The sequence below is a fragment of the Eschscholzia californica genome, unplaced genomic scaffold (assembly GCF_041429995.1).
Source record: "Eschscholzia californica isolate CP2 unplaced genomic scaffold, dmEscCali1.0.p SCAF_5, whole genome shotgun sequence".
In the NCBI taxonomy this organism is placed as follows: Eukaryota; Viridiplantae; Streptophyta; class Magnoliopsida; order Ranunculales; family Papaveraceae; genus Eschscholzia; species Eschscholzia californica.
The window spans coordinates 46,684,136-46,709,678 of NW_028238472.1; the positions used below are offsets into that span (position 1 = coordinate 46,684,136).

The following is a 25,543-nucleotide window of genomic DNA, read 5'->3' on the forward strand; positions in this document are numbered from 1 at the left end:
GCGGGAGTTGAGGGATTGGGTGGGAATATTTTCATGTCTATAAGACTAACAGGGTCCAAAGTGCTAAAGGACTAAAAACTCATTTAGTGGAAAGAAAAGACCCTATTCCTATTTTGTGTTTGTTTTTTGACCTTATCCCGATGGAAGACAATTTTTATAGGAGTTAACCGTAACTTAAAATCTGTTATACTATATATTGTATTTTAACTTATAAACAAATATGTATAATAGTTATATTCTTGTACCTTTTTTTTTTTGTTGAAAAGTTATTCTTGTACTTAGAAGAATGTACTTTCCCTTTTGATAATTTGTAATACGTTTAAACAATAAGTTTATTAGTAAGTAAGATATTCATGATTTATAGTGTTTTACATTAATATTACACATATTATGAATTTTTCAAGTGAACATAAGCAAGAGGGAACGATGAACAACGGTAAATTTAGTGATATACAAATCGAACAATTAGTTCAACCAAAACCTTTCTAGTATATAATATCGCCATGCAAAAAAAAACACTTTGAACGCAAAACTTCGACAAACTTATTAACAAGATGATAAGAAATACTATTTAAATTTTTATTGTACAGTAAAATCTTTAGCCTTTACTTAATAGTCTTGATTCTTACATTTGCAGCAAAATCTACGAAAAATAAAGAAAACTTCGAAAGGAAAGGTCGATCGAACCCTTTCACCAGCATTGATCAATCAACTGCATTGACCCTTTCACATTCATCAATCCATTCACTATAAACATCAATGGGCTCAGTCAAGGCGTTGATGGTTGTGCTATAGCTCTCTTTGCAAATCCAACAGACAGCTTCTCCAATCAAATTCTTCATATCAATTAGACATTCAACACTACTTCCATGATTACAGAATGGACAACTGAATACTGTATCAAGCTTCTCCATTCGTTTCTTTGAAACTACTGGCTTCGCTCTCGACTTTCTTTTTCCCATCGCTCTCGAAACAACGAAATTCTCCTGCTCCACTTGCTAAATTAGATGATATGATGAAGAAAGAAACCTTTTCTTTGTGTTGTTGTTTTTTGTTTTCTCTTCCTTTGCCCACCTAGTAAGTGAACAAGTTCTATATTTATATATAATAATATGGGTTTTACCGCCTTATATCAGTAATAGTAGTTTCTAAATTAAGGGCGGGTCGGCTCTCTCCAAATTCTACTATTACAAGACTGTCTGTAAACAAAAATAGAAACCTAACTACCAACCTCAATCCTCTTGCCACCTATTCTCGTTTGGGCCCCTGTAATGTTACTACTTTCTTACTTGGCCTCCAAAATTTTAAAATACGGGCTTTGACTATTAATTGCTCCGTCACCCGTTATCTTGTTTTCTCTTTGACGTTCCAATATTTAGGGTTTCCAGTTTGAACTCAAGCCTTTCATCCTTCTATTAGGCAAGGTTTGGATCTCGTTGTCAGGGTCTAGTTTTCATATGTATCTTTTTTGACTCAAAATTAAATTACTCTGTAAGTTAACTGGGGTTGATTACTTTTAACCAAAGTCTGTATGCCCCATACCGGATTGTATGAGGCATAACTAGGGGTGGCAATGGGTACCCATATACCCGGAACCAAACCGAAACCAGAACTGTTTATGCCGGTTCTGGATCCTCATTTTCAAGGTCTATTCAACGAACAGACCTAGCTCCGGCGAAGGGAAACCCCTTCGCCGGAGTTTTAGAGAGAGAGAGGAGAGAGAAAATTAGATTTTTTTTATTTGAAGGTCGTCGGCCGGAAATTTGACCGGTCGGCGACTCCTGCCGGAGAAGATGATGATGTGGCGAGGTGGGATGATGTGGCAGAGAGAGAAAATGAGATAAAGGAGAGAGAGTAACGGTGTTATAACGGAAGGGGGCCATATGGGTATTTCTCGTAAAGTGGGGGGTCAGACGGGAAGCTGGTCACAAAGTAGGGGGCCATTAGGGAAATAACCCTTAATAAAATTACCCGAGGCCGGCCCGAGCCTGTTGGAACCCGCTCGGGCAGCCGGGCTCGGACGGGCTACGGACTCATATAGTGAGTGTTCGGTCCGACCCGATCCACCCGACTCCCTAGCGCGGGCTCGACTTATCCGAGTCCGATCCGTCCGAGTCCGACTCATAATTGCCCGAGCCTGTCCGAACCCGCCCGATTCCCACCCCTATAATCATACCGCAACTGTATGGGGGCATAATCACCTCAATTTATCTTTCGCATTGACGATAAGAGATAATGTGATTAAAGAAATGCCATCAAAATGGTTTTTTAGTTTGAATCATCCTATGAAAGTATAGTAAAAAAACCCTCGCAAGTTTGTAGTTAACACTTGTTGCCCAAGTGGTTGATAGTGTTGGCATAAACTCTGGGTTTAAGCCTTTTTCATTATTGGTTTAACTTAGGTGGTTATCGTACTTAATCACATCTTCATGATGCATCAATAATGCCTTATAACGACTAACATAGGTCGTAGTCAATTTTTCAAAAATGTCCGTTGTCAATTTCTCAAAAAAAAAAATTGTAGGTGTATAGTTGATGTCATTTTTGTCGATGGTATAATTTTCAACTGTTCCAACTTTTCACTTCTTTCTTCATAAAAAAAAATCACTTCATATTCCCTATTTGGAATGTAAGAAAAGGAAAGAATTCATTAAGCTGAAGGAACAAAAGCATACACTGTTTTGGAATTTCTGCAGAAAGGAACAAGCTAATAGCCATTACAACAATTATTAAGATATATTTTTCTTTTTTTATCTCTGAAATTGGCTAAAAAGAATTGTACAAGAATCGCTCACTCTTAACATACACAAAGTGGGTTTCACTTACCACTAATTCACAATCACTCGTTACCATTACCATGAGAGAGACAGAGATGGCAAGAGTGGTAGCTTCACCTAGCCTGACTACCCGCAGTGAACGATTTCAGCAATGACAAGCTATTTTCCTTTTGCCTTTTGTATTCATCGTATCGCAAAAAGAAGTACTCGAGATAATCAAACTCGATGGGAGACATCTTAGCCTGTTTACGGGTTAAAAGTATTTAAACGGAAAACAAGAATGCATATTATACATTTGGGGTTACTTTGTTATCTGATAAAGAAAGAAGAGAGTTGGAGACCAACCTGGATCAATGCCCATAGAGCCCAGTATAAGTGTGAAGCCAACATGTAAGAATTAGTTTCAATGAATAACGCTTCAAGATCTTCGTTAGATACCTAGTGATGACACAGACTGTATCAATTACAAGTTCCAAACTTAAACATCAAGATATAAAACCATACTAGAACATTTTATTTGCTTCGCGCGTTTGACGCATCTGAATGGCTAATTCAGACCTATTTTGGATCTACTTAAGTTAGATAAGTCTGGATTATGAGTCCCATTGTTTGAAATTACCTTAACTGACTATTGGATCCCTAACCAAATCAAGCGGGTGCAGGCCACAGATACCAAACACCACCTCAGGGAAGAGAAATCCTATCTTCATATCCATTGTATCAGCTGAATCCCACCTTCCTTTTATAAGTTTTGAGTACTCAAAACTTCATAATTTAAAGGGGGGGTTTGATCGGTAGAAATGTCGTATCTTGAACTATTGAATATAATATACAAATGAATTTCGCAAATTATGAATAGTACTTTTTTATATTTATATAACTTTTTCATCGGCAGAAGCATATTTGACCTTGATATTACAGCCTAACTACCGTTCTTTTACTTTATTGTACCATGTTTTAAATTGTTTTAACATAAACTATTATTGTTTTCCAGTAACTCATTATCAAGCAAGATTATAAAATTCTAATCTTAGAACCCCAGCAGTTGGACATATATTAATGAAATGATGCAATAACCAAGATATTAAAGAAATTTGCATACCTCCTCTGGGTTGTCAGGTTTCAGATAATGCCTAAAGAAGTGATACTGTTCAACTTTATTTGGGGACCTATAAATACCATACCATCAACAATCAATAATGATACTTAAGTTATAGTTTCATTTTGAAAGAAGAAACAAAAGTGAAAAGGAAGGATTTGTACAATTTATAATCACATTCATAGCCTGCATATTCATTGAAGTGATTTCCTATATCATAGCCTCTGTAGCTATAGGACCCGTACTCGAAGTCTATGAAGTAGAGTTTTTCTGGAAGTCCGACCAAAAAAAAGAAAACGAAAGAACAAGTTAGCATTATTAGGACAACAGAAAATTCACAAAATCATCAAGTGTTGCATCTTATTGTGGAACTTTTTCTTTGGTTGATATAGAATGATTTCTCGTGCTAGAGGAAATATATTGACCTATTTGGTTGTGAGATGAATCTTTGGCTAAATCAGGTCTAACTTATCCAAGTTTACTTATTAACTTGAACCAGGTAAGATAGCTGTTACGAGTCACACCAACGCCTAAACTTTTCCCAAGTTGTCTGTCTCAAGACTCTCTCGGCCTTGAATCAGCACTTTCTGTAAACTTTCATATACTAACTGCAGATCTGGACTACCAACTTGACACAGTGACAGAATAGTATCATCTGAATTCTCAGTTCACTTTTGTAAGATCAAGTTAACATGGTAGTGTTTGTGGTGCAATTTTAATTGGATTCATTGCAGATCAGGGTGTTGCATGAAAAGATTGAGATGGTGAAACTGAAGTCTAAAGATATGCATTAAACTTTCAACCGGTAAAAAATAGTATGTAACAAGAACAGAGTTTACTTTACCTTCATCATCGTTAAGCATCAAGTTTCCGGAAAGCAAGTCATTGTGAGAATAAACCACTGGAGCATCAAGGAGGTCCGTTAGCTCCTGTTGGAAAACAAAATGTTAACTTCCCTCTATAATCTATAGTATGTGTCCTCTTTCAAGTTTCACCCTTTCCTATCAACAATTCATTGACTACCCACTTTGCAGTGATAAGAACATCACTATGCAAAAAAGAACATAAACACATAGACAACAACAAATGCAGACAAATCATGAACTATCCAAGCTGAGGGCATTTTGTCACTCCAAATCCTCTAACCAAGGGCCATATGATGAATGAGATATTCATATATTACTTCTTATTTTGAGGATGATATACTCATTAATTAGAGATATTACCTTGAGTTCCTTAACCGCATCATGAACTTCTTCAAATGATATCATGTCATACTTTGTCTGTTTTTCACTGTCATCAAATTTAAGCCCAGATGCTGCAACAAAATAGAAATTTCATCAACCAAAGAACAAATTTCGAACCGACATAGAACTTGGGGAGGTCGTATACCATTTGATGTAAATAGACAAATTAGTTAGTGAAGAACCTCTCTCTAGGAACTTGAAGATGTCAGGCCACAATTGTGGTTCTTTAGAACCAGGTATCTCCACCTGATGGAATTTACGAAGTTGTCGTGCAATTTCTGCAGCTAGTTTTGGCTTTCTCATATCTGTCAACAAGGAAATCACATGTTCATATAAAGCACATAACTAATATAAGTGACAGGAAAAACAACTTAGAGACCTAAGGATATGAGTTTCAAAGGAGCTTTTCAAAATGTATAATTAGGTTTATGCAATCAGTAATCTTCACCATAAGGCGCTTCGAGGAATAGGTGTCAGTTGACTTCTCTTTATGAAACTTTTCCATTAATACATATAGGCATCTTTACGAATATAAAAAGGTATTAACTATTAACTCAAGTTCTGAGTTTTCTTTGCAGAAATTTTACTTTCTTCCTGATTCATCAACTTATGCAACTTCTATCTTACTTACCTGGCGCAGTAAGTGTACGGGCATCAATAAAAGATTGCACCATGCCATTCCCAAATACTCCAAACAACTCAGCACCAAATCCTGCTGCTGACAGATATCTGATGGACTGGAAACAAAGGTTGTAAGTGCTTTATCGCCTTCAGGCACATGCGAGTATGCAATAAAAACTCGCCCTACTAGAAAGAAAACAAAGTCACATAATCTAATTTGGTGACATTAACATCAACTTTCAGAAAGTAATATTTTGGTTATTATCTACAGAGGGTCAAACAAAGCTTCTGATTTCTTAGCTACCAGGAGAAGGTATCCTTTTGGAGGATAGTAATATCTTTCAAGTTGGTTTGTTTAGTTCCTCCCGCTATGAGCCATTTCTCAGTTTACCAATTCAAAAAGCTGATATATATATATATATATATATATATATATATATATATATATATAAGTCTATCTACTAGCTAGAAGAGTTCATCACAGGACAGTTACCAACAGGGATAAATGGATGACACACCTGCAACTCCCGTTGGCGATCAATCACATATTCGGTATTAGGGCCATACAGTCGAACAGTCATACGAACATTATTTCCATTTTCTTCCCTCACGGTTACCTTCAGCACTACAAAAATGAATCAGAAAATTGCTTTGCATTAACCACATTAAAAAACAAGATAACACAAACATTTTAAGAAACGCGATAGGTGAGCGAGATTACTCACGCATATTAGTAATGCCACCGGAAACCGTCTCAACTGAAAAACGTGAATCATCCAAGTGCAACCATTTCTTAAACAAATCCTTGCACAACTTTCTGTACAAATAAAAGCAATCAATGATTCAATGATCCTTGCACAGCTTGATGGTCAAATTTAGATACAAACACCAATGAGGTTCCTATTCTTCATCACAAGATCAAATTTTGTATAAAAAATGTCAATATTGCAAAACAAGAATGACTTCAAAACCCTAAATCCAGTTCTAAATCAAGAAAGAATCAGCTATATGAAGCTAAAAGAACTCAATTTTTACAGATATTAAGCATTCAAGTAAATCCAATTTAGAACTTCAAACAAAATCCCCAAATTTCTGATTCCAACAACTTATAACAAAAATGGAATAAACAAAAATACCTAAGGGGAAAGAAACATCTATATTAAGCTAAAACAGAAAAGAACTGAATTTAACAACAAACATACGATTCTCAAAGAAAATGACAGCGTCAAAATTGAAAGAAGAAAAAAAAAAGAAACCCTAATCTTGAATCCAACAGCTTATAACAAAAATGAAATCAATAAACCGAAATGAAATTGCAAGAAAGAGAGAAATGGAAAAGGAATTTTACATGATATGAGGTAACATTTGAGGTAAAGGAAGAGAGATCTCAATGGTAATAGAAGATGAAAGAATTTCATTTTCTTGAGTTTCTTGAGCTTCTTGAGCTATTTCCATGGCGTCCCAGATCTTTTCTGCTCCCATTAGAGATTCTTCTGTTTTTTTTCTTCTTAAATCAAGATGATTAAATCACTGAAATCTTTTTTTTTTCTTGATTAAAAAATGTATAGATTCTTTTCATGGACATAAATACCCCTCAACTGACTTTCAAGATTCTAAACCTTTCCTTCTTTTTCAATCTCGACCTTGGGTGTACACTAATCGAGCTTTTAACAAGTTGCTCGAGCTTGACTCGACTATTGCTCGTGCTCGGCTCGGAGATCAACGAGTACGAGCTTAATACGAGCCCAAAATCATACTCGATTACGTAAACGAATTGAGTTTGATCATTCTTTAGTGTATGTCGGGCTACTCGTGAACAACTTGTTTAACATACTCTTATAATAGTGTAGTACATAACTACGTATTAGTATTAAAACTTGTAGTACATGAAATATCAACCATTAAAAGATTATTATAATATGAATTATTAATCATTATGATTATTATTGTATGTGAGAAATGATCATTGAAGTATTTTGATAATTTGGGAAGTTGTTTTAATTTGAAATCTTTTGATAAGGGAGCTTAAAACAACGAGAGCTCGAGTTCGAGCTCTTTCAAACTTATACGAGTCGAGCTTGAACAAGTGGACCATTACTCGAATGAGCTCGAGCTCGAGCAAACAGTCAAATACACGAACCGAATTTGAACATTTTAGTACTTGCATCGGCTCGACTTGAGTACACCTAGGGGTGGGAATTTTGCCCATAAGCCCGAACCCGCCCACGGGCACCCGAGCCCAACGAGGACCATGGACGCCCGTGCCCGTCTCGGGCACAACCCGCCCAACCCGCCAAATTTTGGTGGGCGGGCATGGGTTAAAACCTCTACCCGCGCACCCGCCCATGCCCGCACCCACTTAAGCTCACCCAATGATAACCAACCAAATTACATCAACTATATGAGTTGACGAAGCCCAACCGTCCATGTTGCTAGGCTTAGTTGAGATGGTAAACAATATGTTTAAGGGCAATCACACGAACCCAATGCATCTCCATTAGCTCAAGAGAATTCCTAGTTGAATACTGAAGTAGTCTTTGGCTTTGAGGGAACAAAGAGTGGGATAAGTTTTATTATATCTCATGAGAATTCTTCATTAGTTTTCAATGTGAGATTAAATTCCTAAAAGGAACAATACAAATAATGTCTAGTTTTAATCTCACATTGTCTCTTTAGAATCAGGAAAGGTGTTTGGAGATTTTATAAAAGGAGAAGAAAAAGTGAAAATTTTCAAGTCACGAGATTACCCGCTACCCGCCCGCCCATACCCGAATTACCCGAGCTTCTTAATGGGCTTGGGCGGGTAATGGACAAGGAAAATTTCAAAATTGCCCGCCCGATTAACCCGCTTACCCTAATAGCCATTGAAATTTTGTGCCCGACCCGCCCAGCCCGATGCTTCAAGTGCCCATGGGCGCCCATACCCGCCCAATTCCCACCCCTAAGTACACCCCTATGACATAGGGACCGCTTACAAGTAGGACCCACACATTTGTAATTTTGTAATGTTACTAGGGATAATTTGGTAATGTAAATTTTATAGTAATATTTTTGGGGTTTTTTTTTTTCTACGGGAATGTTAGGTTTGAACTTTGAACCAAGGAAAATTGGGGAAATGAACGAAGGAGGAAATACAATGAAACCTAACTAGGAACAACCAAACAAATCGATTCCTCCACTCTTACTCTTCAAGAATCAAAACCCAAGTTAAGGTTAGTAATTTTTTCTAAAATAAAACCTAGATTTCAATGATTAGAACCATAGTTCGAAGTTCTTCAATTGATTTCCTGTTTTGTTTTTAGGGTTTTGGTTGTTCTCTTCAATTGAATAAACAGGAATTTCAAAATGTTACGAAATCTGTTCTTGAGAGCAGCTCAACAACAACAAGGACGACTTCCTCACAAATTCAATCTCCAGGTAATTTTTTTTTTTTGCCAACAGACCTATATTTCTTCACTTTATTTGATTCATTGATTAGGATTTTTGTATTCTATAATCTAAGGCACCATTTCTGTGAGCATCAGAGTCTAAGTTCTGCTTGGTGGTTGGTATTATCTCATTTGTTTAGGTTTTATTACAGTATGTAGGTTTAGCAAAAGAATGTGGACATTTGAAGTCAATTTTCAAAACACAAACTTGTACACTATCTCTTCCCTAATTGATGTGATTATTTAAAGGATAACTTGAGATGTGTATTCGTGACGTAAGTTGATTGTATACCGAATAATAAGTTGACCCATGAATATATGGGAACATATGTGGCATATTAAGCACCACCCAAGTTCACATTTTGATGATTAACCAATAAATAGTAAAAAAAAAATGAAATGAACCGAGGAGATTAAACTTTTATAGTTCCTTATCTAATTAACAAGGGGAGTAACAATAATGACTTATTACTTAATTATTTGGTTACTTGTTTTATCAGAGGGGAATCCACGATAGAAATAAGAAGGCAATGGAGTTCATAGCGAAAGGTTGGAATGCTTTACAGGAAGTTGACAGAGTCATAGATTTCACTGAACCCACAGACCCACGTCTTCATCCTCTATTTCGAGTAAGATTTCTAATATATACATATGTAAGTATTTTTTTTGACAATGACCCCAAGAGTCATTACATCATTACATGCCATTGATACATCATGAGAATACGCCATGAATTGAATAAGCACATATACCGCCATAGAATGACCCTCAAAGGCCATGAGGTGGTCATTGGATGTGTGTAATAATATCACTTCTCGTCATTATTGATGTGTTTGTTAAACTTGTTTGTCCATTGAATACATGCTTGACCTATTTCATTGTTGGATGTTATGATCGTTAGATCGTATAGTGACTTTAGTTTCGAATGGGTAATCTAATAAATATTCAATTGTTCCTGTTTATGCAGTGAGCGTTATAATATATCAGTCTTAAGATTTAGTTTCAGACCAGATCTATCTTGCTCCATTCTCTTTGTTACTATTGAACTTGTGTCTGTTGGAAGAATAACAATGTTACTTATATTCTTAAATTTACTTATCAGACTGCAAAAGAAAATTTTGAACTGGCTTTGGAAGCCGATAATTTAAACACTCATGCAAGATACTGGTTAGCCAGAGTTCATCTTAAATATCAAGCTCCTGGATCCTGTAAAGCCATGTAAGTAAGGCCAACGCTTCAGCTTTTTTTCCTATTGCATTTTGCTCTCTTTTTTACTTTATCAAAATATGAAGCAAACCATCTTTTAAGTTATTTCTTTTTCATCTCCGTCCACTTTTTTGGAAAGTGGAGCTGCTTTACTAGTGGAAGCTGCAGACATGGGCGATCCAGATGCACAATATGAGTTGGGTCGCCGTTTAAGAATCGAGGTTAGATTCTCCTATTTGCAACTGATCATATTGCTTAATTTTCATTTGCATCGAGGATTTATTTTATTGCCAATTTCCTGAGCATCTCTGAGACAGCACCTCTTTTCGTGGCAAACTGACTATGTGAACCAGGATGTAGGAAAATGCTTGATTTCATTTCGTTTCATACCTTTTAAATTTAATGTATTGATCTTATTACTGATGTGTTGTCTTCTTCACTTCTTTGGCGATAGAATAAATATGTTCAATCAGATCAGCAAGCTTTCTATTATTTGGAAAAAGCCGTTGACCAGGTAAGCTGCCTTCTTCGACTACAGCTCGTCCAGCATATTTCTTGGATAATTCTACTGAGCTGGAATAAATGAGTAAACCACTCAGACAATTTTCTAGTCTCATACTTACTAGACCTGGCTATTTTCTAGTTGCAACCAGATGCTTTATACCTTCTAGGAGCAGTATATTTGACTGGGGACTGTGTGCGGCAAGACATTGCTTCTGCATTGTGGTGTTTCCATAGAGCGTCAGAGAAGGTAATAACTGTCAATGTATTACTAATAGTTGATTTTTTACTTACCAAAAACTCTGATTTGATTCCCGTGTGTCCCGAATGAATAAAAAATCAAATGTTTGAACTGGATCGTATTAGTCTTTACTAGGTGGGCTTATTACTTATTGATGTACTTGCTGTTTTATTTTCCAATTATTGATTCGTTGTTAAATTAGAAATTTCAACTCAAGTTACTAAATCTTCCTTTTTGTTCTTCCTTTCATCTTATCTATGGACTTTTCAAAAGTTTATAAAAAAGTACATACGCTTAGATCACTTTTTTCATTAAAGAAAGATTGAAAATAAAATTACATCTAGGCTGAGTCTTTGTCCAAGTGATTCATGAATCACGAGTCGTTTGGTCGGCTTGTGGATGGGACGTACTGAGCTAGGCACTAGTCCTGAGCCCAAATACTTAGTGAATGAGTAAAACACCTATTAATGAGGCCCAGTAAGTGATCCTGATTCCTGATAACTGCAACCGCTAATCGTCTGAGTCTCTGAGATGACTAAATCTTCCAGCAATATGCATAGTCAGAATCTCATACATAAAATTTATAACAAACACCTCTTAGCTTTACCTTGTTTTCTGTAGGGACATGCTGGCGCAGCTATAGCATATGGATCACTTCTTCTGAAAGGTATGTTTATTGCGATTAATCTATTATATATTCGTATTGAATATTTAGAAATACTAAACTCTTTTATGATTTCATAAGCAATGGGCACAAGCTCTTTGACCATGCAAAAATTCTACAATCAGGTTAAGTTGTGCTATTTCTAAACAAATTTAGGACGATTAAAAGGAATTCATCTTTAGAATATGTATAGCAAGGCAATTATGTAGACTTTGAAAACCATTCGAGACTTACACCTAAAACCATACTGATTCATGAATCATGATCCTGTCCACTAGTTATCGGGTGGATTCGATGATTCCTACTACTTAGACCGTCAACTAATAGTAATAGCTAACAAGTCTGAGCTTTCTCATTAGGTAGGGTTTTTTGTTCTGCTCACCCAGGTCATATCAAGACCAAGACAACTTTCAACATTTGGTCAATCTCTAATGTTGGGCCTGGTGGTCTTCAAAACCCTGGATTTGTTATGCTTCTGAGTAGAAATTACATTTTCCATATGATCCATATTCTGTATATATATATATATATATGTAGGTGCTAAAGTCCCGGAGGCTGTAACGAAATTCAATTCAAGAAAGGGCATGTCCAAAATGGCGAAGAAGAATATGGCAATCCCCGAAGAGAACCCTATAGAGATGGCAAAAGAACAGTTTGAAATCGCTGCCAAGGCTGGATGTGATCTCGGATTCCAATGGTTAAAGAGACTGGAAGATGAACAAAAGCTTCAAGCAACTGCTTGAATCCAACTTACAGTCAAATCAGGTAGTCTTTTAACAAACTATAAGATTATATAATGGTAGAGATATGACTAGGAAGTTCATTGTAGCAAAATTTCATGTTTATCGACAATTTACAAGAATAAGATATCGAAAACTCCCTTCGGGAACTTGAACCCGTGTAAATTTTCATACAAACTTGTTAATACAAATACTTGTTTTTGTCGATTATTTGAGCATGTTTTCTGGAACTGTTTATTTTGTCTGAGCTCGAGTTTTTTGTACCGTACTAAAATTAATTATTTTGACGTAATAGCGTAACACTCTTACTACAGATTAAAAATTTCCAAGATTTGGGTGGAGGTGATAATTGAATATGTGGTAGAAATAGAGTGCATAAAATTGTAGAGCTGTTTCCTATGGTGTACCTTTCTAAATTTTACTTGCAGCAAATAGTTTCCGTAGCTCATTTCTCCCAGGCAGAAATTACTGCAAATATTTACTGCTCTAAAAGCTCAATAAATTTCTGCGCGGAGCGATAACAAATTTTACTAGCCGCCCTAGGGCACTCTAGCATATGTACTATAAGGAATTTGTATAGTTCATCAACGTTTTTCACTCTTTTTTACGTTTTCAGACGTGTATAGCCACTTCCTGTTAGATGTTTCAGAGGCGTGTGTTCGGCGATATATTTATACAAGCATGAATTAAAAGTGTAACTGACAGTGCCTTTAGAAAATCATTGTCGAAAATGTGAAAGTGTTTTTGGACCGCTTTCAAAAGTTCGGGCGATAGCGTCGTTAAAAGTGCAACCGCGAAAACCTGTGAAAAGTGTTGCTAAAAAGTAACCAAGATACAACCAACTTGAAGGGCAAAATTCAAAACAAAAAGGGAAAGATATACTTTTTGGTAGAGTTAGTTAGGTATTTGAAGAAATGCTTGAAAGAGAAAAACAGGCAGAGAGATATAAATGTTTGTACTGGAATTCCCATGTGCCTATCAAACAGGCAGCAGCTGAAAGATGATACTAACTGGCATAACTACTATAAATGTTTCCTATGGTTAAAATTATCTTAACCTCTATTTCAGCTCACAGTTAAGAGATTTTTTCTAGTGGGTTGAGCTCAAACATCACAAGAAGATAGCATGATTTGATTCTTTTCGATGTGGTTCCATTCTTTCGACGTGATGAGGTTTTGCCATATATAGCAGTAATATGTGAGAGATGATTTAGATTTAGGGTAGGTTATATAAAAGTTTGAGACTTCTGCATCACTCGAATAAATGCATGAATCATCTTGTAACTTCTGATGGAATAATTACCCTGGCGAACTATAGAACTTTTTATATAATGGGTATTATTTTCTGAAAAGATTCGATAATACAGTTTGGATAAAAGGCTACGACCTTTTTCTGCCAAAGATGAATGGGTTGTCGATGGTGGGGAATTCTTCTGCTCTCCGATAAATAAAGAGATGATGGACAGAAACAAAAGTGAGAGGGTCCCTGACCCCTTGGTGGTGATGGTAGTACTTTTTCTTCTTTCTGTTGCAAGGGTGATGGTAGTAGTTGTAGTGTTTATGTTACAGAAAGAATCGAAGAAGAGAGATATATTTTAAGAGACTAGAATTTAGTATTGAATTCCATTAGGATTCACTTGTGCCTTCGGTTCGCCCAAAAAAAAAATTAAAAACATTTATATAATAAGAGAAGGATGATGTCTCTTTAGAATATACTTTTCTCTTCAATGTTTAACATTATACCTTCAAAATTTATCTTCAAAGATTGAAATTATCTCCCAACCTTATTTTAGAGGTTGAAATTATACTTGTCATCTTATCTTCAGTAGCAAGATTACGCTTTCGAAACTTATTCCCAATAGTTGAGATCATAGAACTGCATGTGCAACCAAATATGGATTATTTTTTTGTTGTTCAATATGACATTGATATATCATTAATATTAAGTAAAATTATGGAGTATTGTCTTTCAACACAAAAGAAAAGGAAAAATTATATTATAAAGGGGTTTTTGAGTTTACCCCCTCACCACTAATTGGTAATTGAGTTTACCCCCCTCAATAATGGGTAATTGAGTTTACCCCCTTAGATTTACTATTTTTGACAAAGACACAAAAGTTGTGCTTGACGTACGTGAAATAAATGTGACTACTAAGAGCAATTATCCTTCAATATGATCCTCGTAGTTACTCCACCTTACTTTATTGTTTGATTTGGTCAGTAATAAGATTAGCAAAGATTGATTTTGGTTGTCATTTATGATTTTATTATCCTATGCCAAACATGTCCTTAGTATATTTGCCAAAAATTATGAACTCAAGGGGGTAAGCTCAAAACTGATTACTAAAGGGGGTAAATTCAATTACTAATTAGTTTTGAGGGGGTAAACTCAAAAAACCCTATTATAAACCATCTTGTAAGTAAGACACTTGATCCCTCCAGGACATAACAAAAGTGTCCGTCGCCATCCAAACTTTTACTTTACACATAATGAGTGAAAATTTGACGATATAACTTATAATTTTTAATATTCACATGTAGGAAGTCTCCATCATTTTTAGAGATGTGTAAGAGCAACTCCAATGTGGGGGGCTGGGACTCCCAAATTCAAAATTTGGGAGCCCCAGCCCACATGCTCCAACCCGGGAGCCCCGGGGCTGGGCTCCCGGTGGGGCTGGGAGCCCCATGCTCCCTGGCTCCCAAATAGGAGCCCGGGCTGGGGGCTCCCAGCCCCCAAAATATGGCCGTTGGGAGCTCCAACGGCCATATTTGGGGTGGATCCCCTAAAAAGGGGATCCACCCCACTTTATTTATTTTTTTTTAAATTTTATTTTTAAACTAATTTTTTTTCTAATATTCTTATTATTTTAAATACTACTTTTTTAAGTATTTTTCTCTCATTTTTTTTTTTTTTTTTTTTTTTTTTGTGTTTATCTTTTTGAAATTATCTCTCTCGAATAATATCACATTTTAATTCATAGTCGAAATCTAATAATTCATAGTCGAAATTTAAAATCAAAATTTCGCACACATACTTCGCACACGTATAATATATTGATTTGGGAGCCCGACGTTGGAATTCAGAAAAGTTCCGGGGCTCCCAAAATTCAGGGGCTCCCAAAATTGGGAGCCCGAGCCCCACATTGGAGTTGCCCTAACGGAAGAACTTTCTTGTGTTTTACATAAGTGTAAGGTATAGTGCTTGTCAACAACTGCGAACTCACCAACCAGTGCATCTAATTCAAAATCCTGAAAGTTTCGAATTTGTTTCACGATGAAAATGGAATCAATGATTTATTGCACGTCATTTATTAAGGATAGAAACCACAGTCCAATACTTTATTAGTACTAGTTGTTAGAAAAGAATTCTTACTCGTCTTATTAATGTGATAATGTTATCTTAATAATTATTGTACTAATTTTGAATTTTGAATTTTTTTTTCTTACCCATAATACTTCAAGGGGAAGTGAGTAGGAGTTGTCAATTTGATCAGCTTGTCAACAACTAGTAGCCTAGTAAATCAGTGCATCTACTTCGCAATGCGGAGGTCTTGGACTTTAGGTCATTTAATTCATCGAGCGTTGGGTCATTTAATTTCGTTAGACTTTAAGCCAGTAGTAATTCGACAGTTCTCGTGATTATCGTATGTGTTTGTAAAGACCATCGTAACCAATATTATAAAAAAAGAAAAGAAAAAAAGGTGATCAGCTTCGTCACGTCGCATCCCATGGCATCAGGTCATATAAGACTAGTTGTTCATGTATACTGCTGCTGAATGCTAATGACCCACCATCTTTTTTTTGTATTTTCCCATAAAAAAGATCCCCAACTACCTTGGAATCCCACTCTCTCTCTCTCTCTCTCTCTCCACACCCACCACCACCACCTTCTCCCTCTTTCTCTCTCTAGAACGCACCTTGTTAAATGCTCCTTTCCTGGTTTTCTCTAGGGTTTTTACAACCTTCTCTCATGGGGAAAGTACCAACATTTCTCCTTTTTACGGTAAATCATTAATTTCTCTTCCATTTTCTCACTCGAGCTTTGCACACTCTCTGTGACCTTTCAAAAGTTATTTCCCGAGAGAGTCAGATACCATCAAAGCGATTTCCTCCTCCTCTAGGGTTTCTGATGGGTTGGTGAATCAGGATCCTTAATTTCTAGTGAGAGAGAAAATTTATTACTCTACTACAATTATTTCTTCTGTTGATTTCTTTCTACATTCGTACTACTAGATTTTTTTTTTTTAAAATGTTTTATTGATTGTATTAGGTGTGGGATTCGAAGGGTTTAATTTTAAATCATATTTTATCAGTTTTTTTTTCTAGGGTTTCGAAATCCGGCTTGTTTCAGATTTTTTCTATATAAATCTTTTTTATTTCTCTCTCTAGAATGGCTATGTCTTGGGCAGATTCTGTTTCTGATAACACCATTGTTGGGTCTCGTCCAACTCGTCCTTGTTATGTACCTCCCCATCTCAGAAATCAACTAGATCCATTTGCTTCTTCATTTACTCCATCATCAAACGATTCATCATCTCTTGGTTCACAAATGAATCGTTCTAGGGGTAGAGGAGAATCTGGTGGAAGATCTAATAATAACAGAGGAGGTGGGAGATGGGGAGATCGACGAAGACCAGCTCGTGAACAAAACCCATTTGACATTTCTGAGAAGTTTGCTGAATTGGGTATCACTGAACCAGAAAAAGAAGAGATCAATAATGGTGGAGGAATCAATTTTGATGCATATGAAGATATTCCTGTTGAAACTAGTGGAACTGATGTTCCTTCACAGGTTAATACCTTTGCTGAAATCGATTTGGGTGAGGTTTTGAATCAGAACATCAACAGATGCAAATATGTTAAACCCACACCAGTTCAACGCCATGCAATCCCTATTGTTGTAGCTGGAAGAGATTTAATGGCTTGTGCTCAAACTGGGTCTGGTAAAACTGCTGCATTTTGTTTCCCCATTATTAGTGGGATTATGAAGAACCCAGCAGATAAAAATGTGCCTGATAGGTCTAACATTAGATGTGCTTTCCCTCTTGCTCTGATTCTCTCTCCAACCAGGGAGTTGTCTTGCCAGGTGAATATTTTGGACTCTAAAGAACTATTTGATTTTGCTTGGGTTGTTGTCATTTTGTTGAGATTTTTGTAAGATACCCATTTTTGAGCTTATGATTTTGCAGATTCATGATGAGGCAAAGAAGTTCTCTTATCACACTGGTGTTCAAGTTGTTGTTGCTTATGGCGGAGCGCCTATGCATCAGCAGGTATATTTCCTTTTGATGTTATCGTGTTCTATTTATGATCATCTACTTTTAGTTAGTGCTTTGTTTCATATTGCTATCAAGGTGATTAAATCGGCAGCACTTTTTCATGCAATTTGTTTGGTTATATGATGGTTGTATTAAAGTATTCTAACCAGCATTTGAGACTTATATTGGTACTTGATATGCTCTTGGCAAAAGAATCAAGACCTCTTCACCCGTGGAACTCTGAAAGTGCTTGATGCTCCTTTATTATCTGTAGTGAATATTAGCAACTTGTTGGCTAACGTTGCTTTTCTATTAGTATTTCTAAAGCATTTGATTCTGATTCATATTAGATTTCTCTTGAAGGATTTATAATTTTGATTTTCGAAATCATATTGCTATTCTGTTTCAGGTTTATGACCTTTATGTTCCTGTATCTATATGTTTCTGCATTTCCTTATATTCTTTGTTTTCATCCTGACAAGTGGATACCTAATAATGTATGCTTCATCCTATCAATCATTCCTTTCTAAGACTAATTGCTGAAATCTGTTTATTAGGATAAAAGTATCATAAGTTTTTTTTATGGTTAAAATGCATCTCAATCTTGTTGAGTGTCTTTCTTTCAGTTGCGTAATCTGGATAAAGGTGTTGACATTCTTGTTGCAACTCCGGGTCGCTTAGTGGATTTGATTGAAAGAGCAAGGGTATCACTTAGCAAGATAAGATATTTGGCTTTAGATGAGGCTGACAGAATGTTGGACATGGGTTTTGAACCCCAGATAAGGAAAATTGTTCAGCAGATGGACATGCCACCTCCAGGTGCAAGGCAGACAATGCTTTTCAGTGCTACATTTCCAACTGAAATTCAGGTTATTTCTCTTGTTTGACTGGGACATGGCGGTTAAGAGAATTGTTAATCATATTTTTGTTTGTGCTTGTCAAGAAACTTTTACTTCGGAAAGGAAAATTTATACAACTGTTGGAACTTGGAGATATCTGCCATGATAGTTCCACAAACAAGAGCTCGGCCAAAAGCTTTTTGTTTTGTTGAATACTTTTATTCCCTTTCTGAGTCTTTTCTTGCCATATTTGCACTGTTACATCTCTGAGGTTGATCCCATCAATATATGACACCCAATGGTTCCTACCTGTTGGATTGTCACTGTCTTCTGAAACTTGTTTGTTAAGAGGTGCTGGGTTATTGTGGTAGGCTTATATAGTTGAGATGTACAGTCATTTCATCAGTATAAAATATTGGAAGGGTAGTATCATTATTGCGGATGATTCATTTCAGAAGGGTGGCACTCTTAGTTGATATTTTAGTAAAATATTTCTGTCAATGCGATATTCTTTGTCTTCGAAACTGATGTTGTTTGGGCTTTTGATTTAACTTGCATGTGCCTCACTCCAATCTTCTGTTTTTTCAGCGCTTGGCTTCTGATTTTCTCTCAAATTACATTTTCCTGACTGTTGGAAGGGTTGGCTCTAGCACCGACCTAATCGAACAACGAATTGAATTTGTTAATGACATGGACAAAAGAAACCACTTGATGGCCATTCTTCATAACCAAAGACAAAATGGATCTTATGGAAAGGTAATAAGTTTTTTAAAGTTTAGTAATTGCACAACTGTCTTTTATTACCGAGCAACAGAACTGACGTAATGCTTCTGCAGCAAGCTTTGACATTAGTTTTTGTCGAAACAAAGAGAGGTGCTGACTCTTTAGAGCACTGGCTGTCTCAGAATGGCTTTCCTGCAACAGCAATACATGGTGATAAAGTTCAAATGGTACGTTGAGTTCATTTTCATTTTTATCTTCTTAGCCCCTACTTTGTCTCTGTGTTACTTCTTCATGGACTCGCCATTTTAATTGATTTTCTTAGTCATCAAAGCAATCAATCTAGTATGTTTCCTGTCTTTCTTCAGGTTATGCGCTTTAGATATTGCCCCCACAAATATGTTATTTTGGTTTGAGAGAAATTTTAAATTTCCCTCTATTTAGTTTTTGCAGAAGAGAAAAAGGAAATTGAATGGACTAGGTTCGATTGTTCTTTATTGATTCTGCGCTTTTGATATCTGTATGATTCTTATAAGTTAAATTTTGTTCAGCCAATTATAAATTTACACCTGAAGGTCGTGTGCTAGTTTGTGTTCGCACCTTTAAATACATTAAGAATAATGATTATTCGCATATTTTCAGGAGAGAGAACACGCATTGAGATCGTTCAAGAGTGGTATGACTCCTATCATGGTAGCAACCGATGTGGCTGCACGTGGTCTTGATATCCCACATGTTGCACATGTCATCAATTTTGACCTGCCAAAAGACATAGACGACTATGTCCACCGAATAGGACGTACAGGTCGTGCTGGGAAATCAGGAGTAGCAACAGCATTTTTCAGCGAAGGAAACCAGCCCATGGCCAAGGCACTATTAGAACTCATGCAAGAAGGAAACCAGGAAGTTCCTGCCTGGCTTAATGACTACGCTGGAAGATCCTCTTACACTGGTGGTGGAAGGAACCGACGTTATGGAGGTGGGGGCGGGAGGTACGGTGGTCATGATTTCCGGAGGGATCAACCATCTAGAGGTGGCAACGATTACTATTCAAGCCCTTACAGAGGTGGTGGTCGTGGTCGGGGTGGTTCTAGTGGTCCTGCTTATTATGCGCCTCCCTCTCAAGGGTATGATTACGGAAACGCCTATGGTGCTCCTCAGGGATATGATTATGGCTATAGTGCTCCTCAGGGATATGATTACGGGCAACCTGCTCCATCGCAGGGGTATGATTATGCTGGGCAACCCACTTCATCACAGGGATATGATTACGGGCAACCTGCTCCGTCTCAATATGGTTATGGGCAATCTGCTCCTCATGGGTATGACTATGGGCATGAAAACATCGTCCCTAGTGGTTGGGATTGAAGTAGGTCTACCATTTCTTGCTAGTTCACAAGTACACATTCTGCAAAATCGATATTAGTAAAGGTAATTTAGAATAGCATATACTTCTTTCTATCCTGGAACTGACTCGTACATGATATTGAAAGACAGACTAATTGTGGTAATCCTCACCAGCTTCTTTTCTACCCTAAATCCGAAACATTTTCTTTTTGACTTGCCTGACAGGTTCTGTTTTTTGGTCGGGGAAAATGGTATGTTTACCTACTTTCCCTTTGGTTTTACCGATTTGAACCATATCTGTAATGGGTGACTGACTGATTTCAAGTATATGTAATTCTTATTACATGCTCGAATAGTATCATTTTATCAAAATGGGTCTGAAATCATACCAAATGTCTCTTATCTTGCGCTTGTTATTTAGTTTCTTTGTACTGCTTCCTAAATTTACTGTTATGGCAGGGTGATTTCATCTTCTGCTTCTTGCGTTTCTTATAAAGTTAATAGAAACATATTGGTTTGTTATGCTAAACTTGATCATGTTGTCAAATCTGAAGCTCAGATAAGTTCATGAACCCTATCGAAACTTCCTGAGTGAATTCTACTTTAGTCATTATACTTTTGAGATCATTCTTGTTGAAGGTTTAGTAGATCTCATCGTGAGACGTATATGTGGCAACTTTCATATATCACCCGTTCTGTTGAGCTCCGTGGTTGCGAGCGGGGAAGCCAAAATCAGAGAGGCCTAATTTTGGCTTTGGCATCTCTGGTTTTGGCAACTTTCGCAAAGACTCATTTTCCCCGTTTTATACTTTTCAGGCTAGTCTCAGTGAAATCTACACTGAAGTAAGGGAATATCTAGTGGGCTTCTACTTGTTAAGTTCCTTAAAAAACTAGCTGTGAAATCAAACACCTAAAATGGGAATGACAGTCTACAAGGTGACACCGGTTTCACGTGTTGTTTCTTTGAAGATTTTTGTTTCAAATGTTGAGTTTTTGACCGAATGCTAGAAAGTCGTAAAAAGTAGCACTATTTTTTGATGAAATAATCAAAAGGACTATTTTTTCCCCGCGGCGACAATGCGTATGTGCAAAGTGAGTCCTAGATGCTGCTTCGCCTACCCAACGCGCTCCATCATTTTTTAAGTCACTACAACAATATAGATTGAGGAAAAAGTTTCTTTCTATACTTTTTGGTGTCAGACTATGTAGTTAACACTTAATTTAGTTGAACTGCTTCTTATACCAATTTGATATTAATAACAGATTCATTATGAATTAGTTCAACAAAAAAAAAAAAAAAGATTCATTATGAATCGGTTTTGGATAAACTTTATGTTTAAATGAAGGACTTGACAAGACGAATTCAACGACCATCTAACTCTTGATTCAGACTACTTTTGGTCTCTCAAAACCACGAAATACAATTCTAGCTAAATTCATAGTTTCAAACCAATTCCATCACCACGGTACCCCAGTAACAACATGATTACATTCGTTTACTTTTGAACCATCAAATAATGGAATATGCTTACGAATGTCATTAACTAACTTAATTATAATCCCAAGAATTTATTGAAACTATCTTATTAGGCCATTTTTCTTATACACTTAATAACCTACCTAGCTTTAATAAATATATGAACTTCACTTCGATTATGAATGGAACCTAAAACTTCCAGAATTTCGTAATAAAAGCTGTTGACAATCAAACACCCCCTTAGAATGGCCGAGTGACAATCACTAGGCCGTAAATTCGTAATTGACCCGGGATAATAATTTGCTGATTTTCTAATGGAAAATTGAGTTTACACTAGTTCCGGGAAAATTTGGTTCCAAAACAAGTAAAAGAAAACATTGGTTCCGGTTCGAAGAGAGGGAGGGATTCGACCGCTATTTTGTTGTGGGTAAAACCTTTATTCAGAGGTTTTTAGGGTTTCAACTGTTCTTCTTTAGCTTGTTATCTAAAATGGAAGAAATTACAGAGGGATTGAACAACGTTAACATCTCTGATAACCAAAACAAGAACCGAATTCAAGTTTCCAACACCAAAAAACCCCTCTTTTTCTATGTTAATCTCGCCAAGGTAACTCTTCTCTCTATCTCTTTGATGTTTGAGTTGTTACTGTTTGAGAAAATGCCTCTATGAAAACATTGACTTGTTAATCTTTCTTTGTGTATTCACTGTGTGATATCAGTAGTAAGATAGACAGTTCTTGTTTGCTATATGATTCTGACCTAAAATCAAGAGTACCCATCTCATGATGATTAAAAAGTTAACATTTTTATGGAAGTTTTGAGTTATTTTTTTGTTGATTTTGAAACTGTTTTTACAGAGGTTCATGCAGCAATATGGCGATGTCGAACTGTCTGCTCTTGGAATGGGTATTTTTCTCTCATACCCTTCTCCATTTATCTGTAATTTTTGGAGTTCAATTGAATTTAGGTGATTTTGTATTGGTTGGTTTTGGCCAATTTAAACCTACTTGATCAAGTCCTTTTTGTTAAAGTTAGTCCCACATATGTTCTGGGAGAGAGTGGTGGGGAAGTCCGAACTCCGAAGTCTCACCTCTTGAGCTAGTTTTTGGGGTGAGAGAGGCCAAATACTACTTGGGGGGCAAGGAATACTCGAGGCCACAACCGATAATGGCATCAAACCCAGATTTACCAAAGTCTTTCAGGTCCCATTGTCGAGGGGGAAGTTTGAAGGTAGTAGTCTTCCAGGTCAAAGAGTAGTTTTTGGGGCGAGAGAGGCCAAAGACTACTTGGGGGCAAGGAATACTCGAGGCCACACCCGATAATGGCATCAGACCCAGATTTACCGAAGTCTTTCAGGTCCCATTGCCGAGGGGGAAGTTTGAAGGTAGTAGTCTTCCAGGTCCAATCGTGTGTGCCAAAAGATTGTTGGAATTAGTCCCACATTGATTGTGGGAGGGGGTGGTGCCGTGGTGGTATAAGTCTGAGGGAAGGCCTCACCTCTTGAACTAGCTTTGGATCAAAGAGCCCAATACCGCTTAGGAGGAAGGATGGCCCAAGACTACACCCACACTCTTAAGAGCTTTTTCGATTTGGATCAATAAGCCCAAAGCCGCGGCCATTTGTTTTGATCAATATATTCTATGTTGTGTTGAAAATGTTGATTAAGGATATTACTTGTGTTTTTGTAATTGAAACTCTATCTTACCCTGTCCGATTAGTTACATTAAAGTTCAACGTGATGTACATATCGTTTTTTTAACATTAAATGCTGGATTTGTTCGTGTTTGCAGCAATTGCAACTGTTGTCACCATTGCAGAGATTTTGAAAAACAACGGCTTCGCTGTCGAAAAAAGTAGGTTATGCTTCTTCTACGATGTTTTTTCAAAATTTTAACAAGTCATGATGTATCACTCTTCGTGAGCTCAATTTCTATTATTCCATTTGCAGAGATCACAACATCAACTATTGATATGAAAGATGAATCAAGAGGACGACCCGTCCAAAAAGCTAAAGTAAGTCTATGGGTTTATGGGGGAGAACTTTGGAGTTCACCATAAAGCCTCTAAAACCATGTCATCAATTCTTCTTCGACCCACTTAAGTTGGGCAAAAGATTAACTCGATCCTACCGTAAAGTTTTATAACATAGCTCTTCATCTAACACTCCATTGTGTGTTTGTTTCTTTCAGATTGAGATATTGCTTGGAAAGTCGGACAAGTTTGACGAATTAATGGCAGCTGCAGCAGAGGAAAGAGAAGCTGCAGAAGCTCAGGAGCAGAGCTGAAGTACAAGATTGATCGATGTCTTGACTTGAACTATATACTGTTTGTTATCACTAGATGACCAAGTTGTTTACTTCCATGATTTGTGAACTTCATTTTCTGGTTAGTTAGTCGATCATGTTAGCAAGTGTTAGCTTTCATGAAGATGGTTTTTCATGAATTTCTGTAGAAACAACAGCCCGTTTGCAATTTTATATGTTGGAGTGTTATGACTTCTATGAAACAATCATAAAAGTAGATGAAGATGCATTATTAGGGTTTCTTTTTATGAAACAATCTAAGATTAAATATTGATCATGCACCAATACTCCCCAACCTAAGTAAGAAGAAGATGAGAGGAAACCTGCCGTTTCGCTTCGAAGCCCATTGGACTCAACATGTAGAGTTTGATAAGATGATGGAGGAAACCTGGAAAAATTCACAAGGGTCAGTTATTGAAAACTACCCTAAGTAGCCCATCAGTTGAAAAGATGGAACAGGGAAGGGATAGGGAACTTGTTCATACAAATAGAAGAAATAAAGCAAAAATTGCTTATAGCCCAAAAGTGCAACCCCTCGACTGAGTCGATCAAAGAGGAAGAGGAGTTAAATATGAAATTGGCAGAACTTTTCAAGATGTCACTAAATCCTTTCATATATCAGTTCTAAACAGGAGAAGGAAAAATAGCATAAATGCCATCAAACTTAAAGACCAAAATTGGACATCAGACCCGGGTAAAATAGCTACTTATTGAACATTTTTTCAGGGCTTCAAGGGAGGAGACAGTCCAACCATTACCTACTGACTTAATTCTAACCGAGAAAGCAATTTCTGAGGAAGAAAGTCGAATATTAGGAGCACAATCGGAGATGATGTCACGAGACAAATCCAAAACATATTTGAATCCGGTAAACTACCAGGTAATTTGAATCACACTCATTTAGTACTAATCCCAAAAACTCAAAATCCAAAAAACCCAATAGATTTCCGACCTATAGCATTATGTAATGTGCTATACAGAGTGGTTACGAAGATACTAACAAAGCGGGTTAGTCCACGTTTATCAGAGTTAATATCGCCAGTTCAAAATGCTTTTGCTCCGGGTAGGCAAATAAGA

At 36.7% G+C, this 25,543-nt stretch overlaps 4 protein-coding genes across 7 annotated transcripts; 3 read left to right on the forward strand and 1 right to left on the reverse strand.

Moving 5' to 3' along the window:
- Positions 1 to 2,630: 2,630 nt before the first annotated feature.
- On the reverse strand, positions 2,631 to 7,930 carry EMB1187 (Protein kinase superfamily protein). Its single transcript, XM_086639787.1, has 11 exons — positions 7,093 to 7,930; positions 6,470 to 6,561; positions 6,263 to 6,369; positions 5,755 to 5,860; positions 5,306 to 5,428; positions 5,103 to 5,194; positions 4,721 to 4,805; positions 4,041 to 4,146; positions 3,880 to 3,946; positions 3,123 to 3,215; positions 2,631 to 3,019 (listed from the first exon to the last, which is right to left on the reverse strand). Exons 1-11 carry the CDS (start codon positions 7,224 to 7,226, stop codon positions 2,891 to 2,893), a joined length of 1,134 nt encoding a protein of 377 aa, XP_086495913.1. The 5' UTR covers positions 7,227 to 7,930; the 3' UTR covers positions 2,631 to 2,890.
- An 838-nt stretch (positions 7,931 to 8,768) lies between these two features.
- Positions 8,769 to 13,249, forward strand: LOC147539814 (binding protein). Of its 3 annotated transcripts, none has more exons than XM_086639789.1 (10): positions 8,769 to 8,956; positions 9,047 to 9,161; positions 9,673 to 9,801; positions 10,275 to 10,390; positions 10,518 to 10,599; positions 10,833 to 10,892; positions 11,022 to 11,129; positions 11,742 to 11,787; positions 12,322 to 12,549; positions 12,953 to 13,249. In XM_086639789.1, the coding sequence occupies exons 2-9, from the start codon at positions 9,090 to 9,092 to the stop codon at positions 12,525 to 12,527; spliced, it is 819 nt and encodes a 272-aa protein (XP_086495915.1). In that variant the 5' UTR covers positions 8,769 to 8,956; positions 9,047 to 9,089; the 3' UTR covers positions 12,528 to 12,549; positions 12,953 to 13,249. The 3 variants fall into 3 exon arrangements, with proteins under 3 accessions (XP_086495915.1, XP_086495916.1, XP_086495914.1); XM_086639790.1 differs by having other exon boundaries at positions 13,141 to 13,249; XM_086639788.1 differs by lacking the exon at positions 12,953 to 13,249 and having other exon boundaries at positions 12,322 to 12,734.
- Positions 13,250 to 16,210: 2,961 nt separating this feature from the next.
- On the forward strand, positions 16,211 to 21,073 carry LOC147539815 (DEAD-box ATP-dependent RNA helicase 11-like). Of its 2 annotated transcripts, XR_015225762.1 has the most exons (7): positions 16,295 to 17,609; positions 17,713 to 17,796; positions 18,408 to 18,650; positions 19,209 to 19,376; positions 19,457 to 19,570; positions 19,983 to 20,771; positions 20,913 to 21,073. XR_015225762.1 is itself a non-coding variant. In XM_086642283.1 (6 exons), the coding sequence occupies exons 1-6, from the start codon at positions 16,914 to 16,916 to the stop codon at positions 20,706 to 20,708; spliced, it is 2,031 nt and encodes a 676-aa protein (XP_086498409.1). In that variant the 5' UTR covers positions 16,211 to 16,913; the 3' UTR covers positions 20,709 to 21,073. The 2 variants fall into 2 exon arrangements, 1 of the variants encoding a protein (XP_086498409.1); XM_086642283.1 differs by having other exon boundaries at positions 16,211 to 17,609; positions 19,983 to 21,073.
- A 1,275-nt stretch (positions 21,074 to 22,348) lies between these two features.
- Positions 22,349 to 24,683, forward strand: LOC147539816 (uncharacterized protein At2g34160-like). The gene is made up of 5 exons (XM_086642285.1): positions 22,349 to 22,770; positions 23,021 to 23,069; positions 23,954 to 24,016; positions 24,112 to 24,176; positions 24,353 to 24,683. The coding sequence occupies exons 1-5, from the start codon at positions 22,654 to 22,656 to the stop codon at positions 24,446 to 24,448; spliced, it is 390 nt and encodes a 129-aa protein (XP_086498411.1). The 5' UTR covers positions 22,349 to 22,653; the 3' UTR covers positions 24,449 to 24,683.
- The last annotated feature ends 860 nt before the right edge of the window (positions 24,684 to 25,543 follow it).

What these genes read in the sequence shown, in the direction of transcription:
- LOC147539814 (XM_086639789.1), top strand. Translation starts at nt 9,090, where the DNA reads ATGTTACGAAATCTGTTCTTGAGAGCAGCTCAACAACAACAAGGACGA. An exon ending in CTCACAAATTCAATCTCCAG is followed by an intron (nt 9,162 to 9,672) that starts GTAATTTTTTTT and finishes TTGTTTTATCAG; the next exon opens with AGGGGAATCCACGATAGAAA. An exon ending in TGGATCACTTCTTCTGAAAG is followed by an intron (nt 11,788 to 12,321) that starts GTATGTTTATTG and finishes ATATATATGTAG; the next exon opens with GTGCTAAAGTCCCGGAGGCT.
- LOC147539815 (XM_086642283.1), top strand. Translation starts at nt 16,914, where the DNA reads ATGGCTATGTCTTGGGCAGATTCTGTTTCTGATAACACCATTGTTGGG. An exon ending in CATTTCCAACTGAAATTCAG is followed by an intron (nt 18,651 to 19,208) that starts GTTATTTCTCTT and finishes CTGTTTTTTCAG; the next exon opens with CGCTTGGCTTCTGATTTTCT. An exon ending in AAAATGGATCTTATGGAAAG is followed by an intron (nt 19,377 to 19,456) that starts GTAATAAGTTTT and finishes ATGCTTCTGCAG; the next exon opens with CAAGCTTTGACATTAGTTTT.
- EMB1187 (XM_086639787.1), bottom strand. Translation starts at nt 7,226, where the DNA reads ATGGGAGCAGAAAAGATCTGGGACGCCATGGAAATAGCTCAAGAAGCT. An exon ending in CAAATGTTACCTCATATCAT is followed by an intron (nt 6,562 to 7,092) that starts GTAAAATTCCTT and finishes TTATTTGTACAG; the next exon opens with AAAGTTGTGCAAGGATTTGT. An exon ending in GATGCTTAACGATGATGAAG is followed by an intron (nt 4,147 to 4,720) that starts GTAAAGTAAACT and finishes TCGGACTTCCAG; the next exon opens with AAAAACTCTACTTCATAGAC.
- LOC147539816 (XM_086642285.1), top strand. Translation starts at nt 22,654, where the DNA reads ATGGAAGAAATTACAGAGGGATTGAACAACGTTAACATCTCTGATAAC. An exon ending in ACTGTCTGCTCTTGGAATGG is followed by an intron (nt 23,070 to 23,953) that starts GTATTTTTCTCT and finishes TCGTGTTTGCAG; the next exon opens with CAATTGCAACTGTTGTCACC. An exon ending in CGGCTTCGCTGTCGAAAAAA is followed by an intron (nt 24,017 to 24,111) that starts GTAGGTTATGCT and finishes TTCCATTTGCAG; the next exon opens with AGATCACAACATCAACTATT.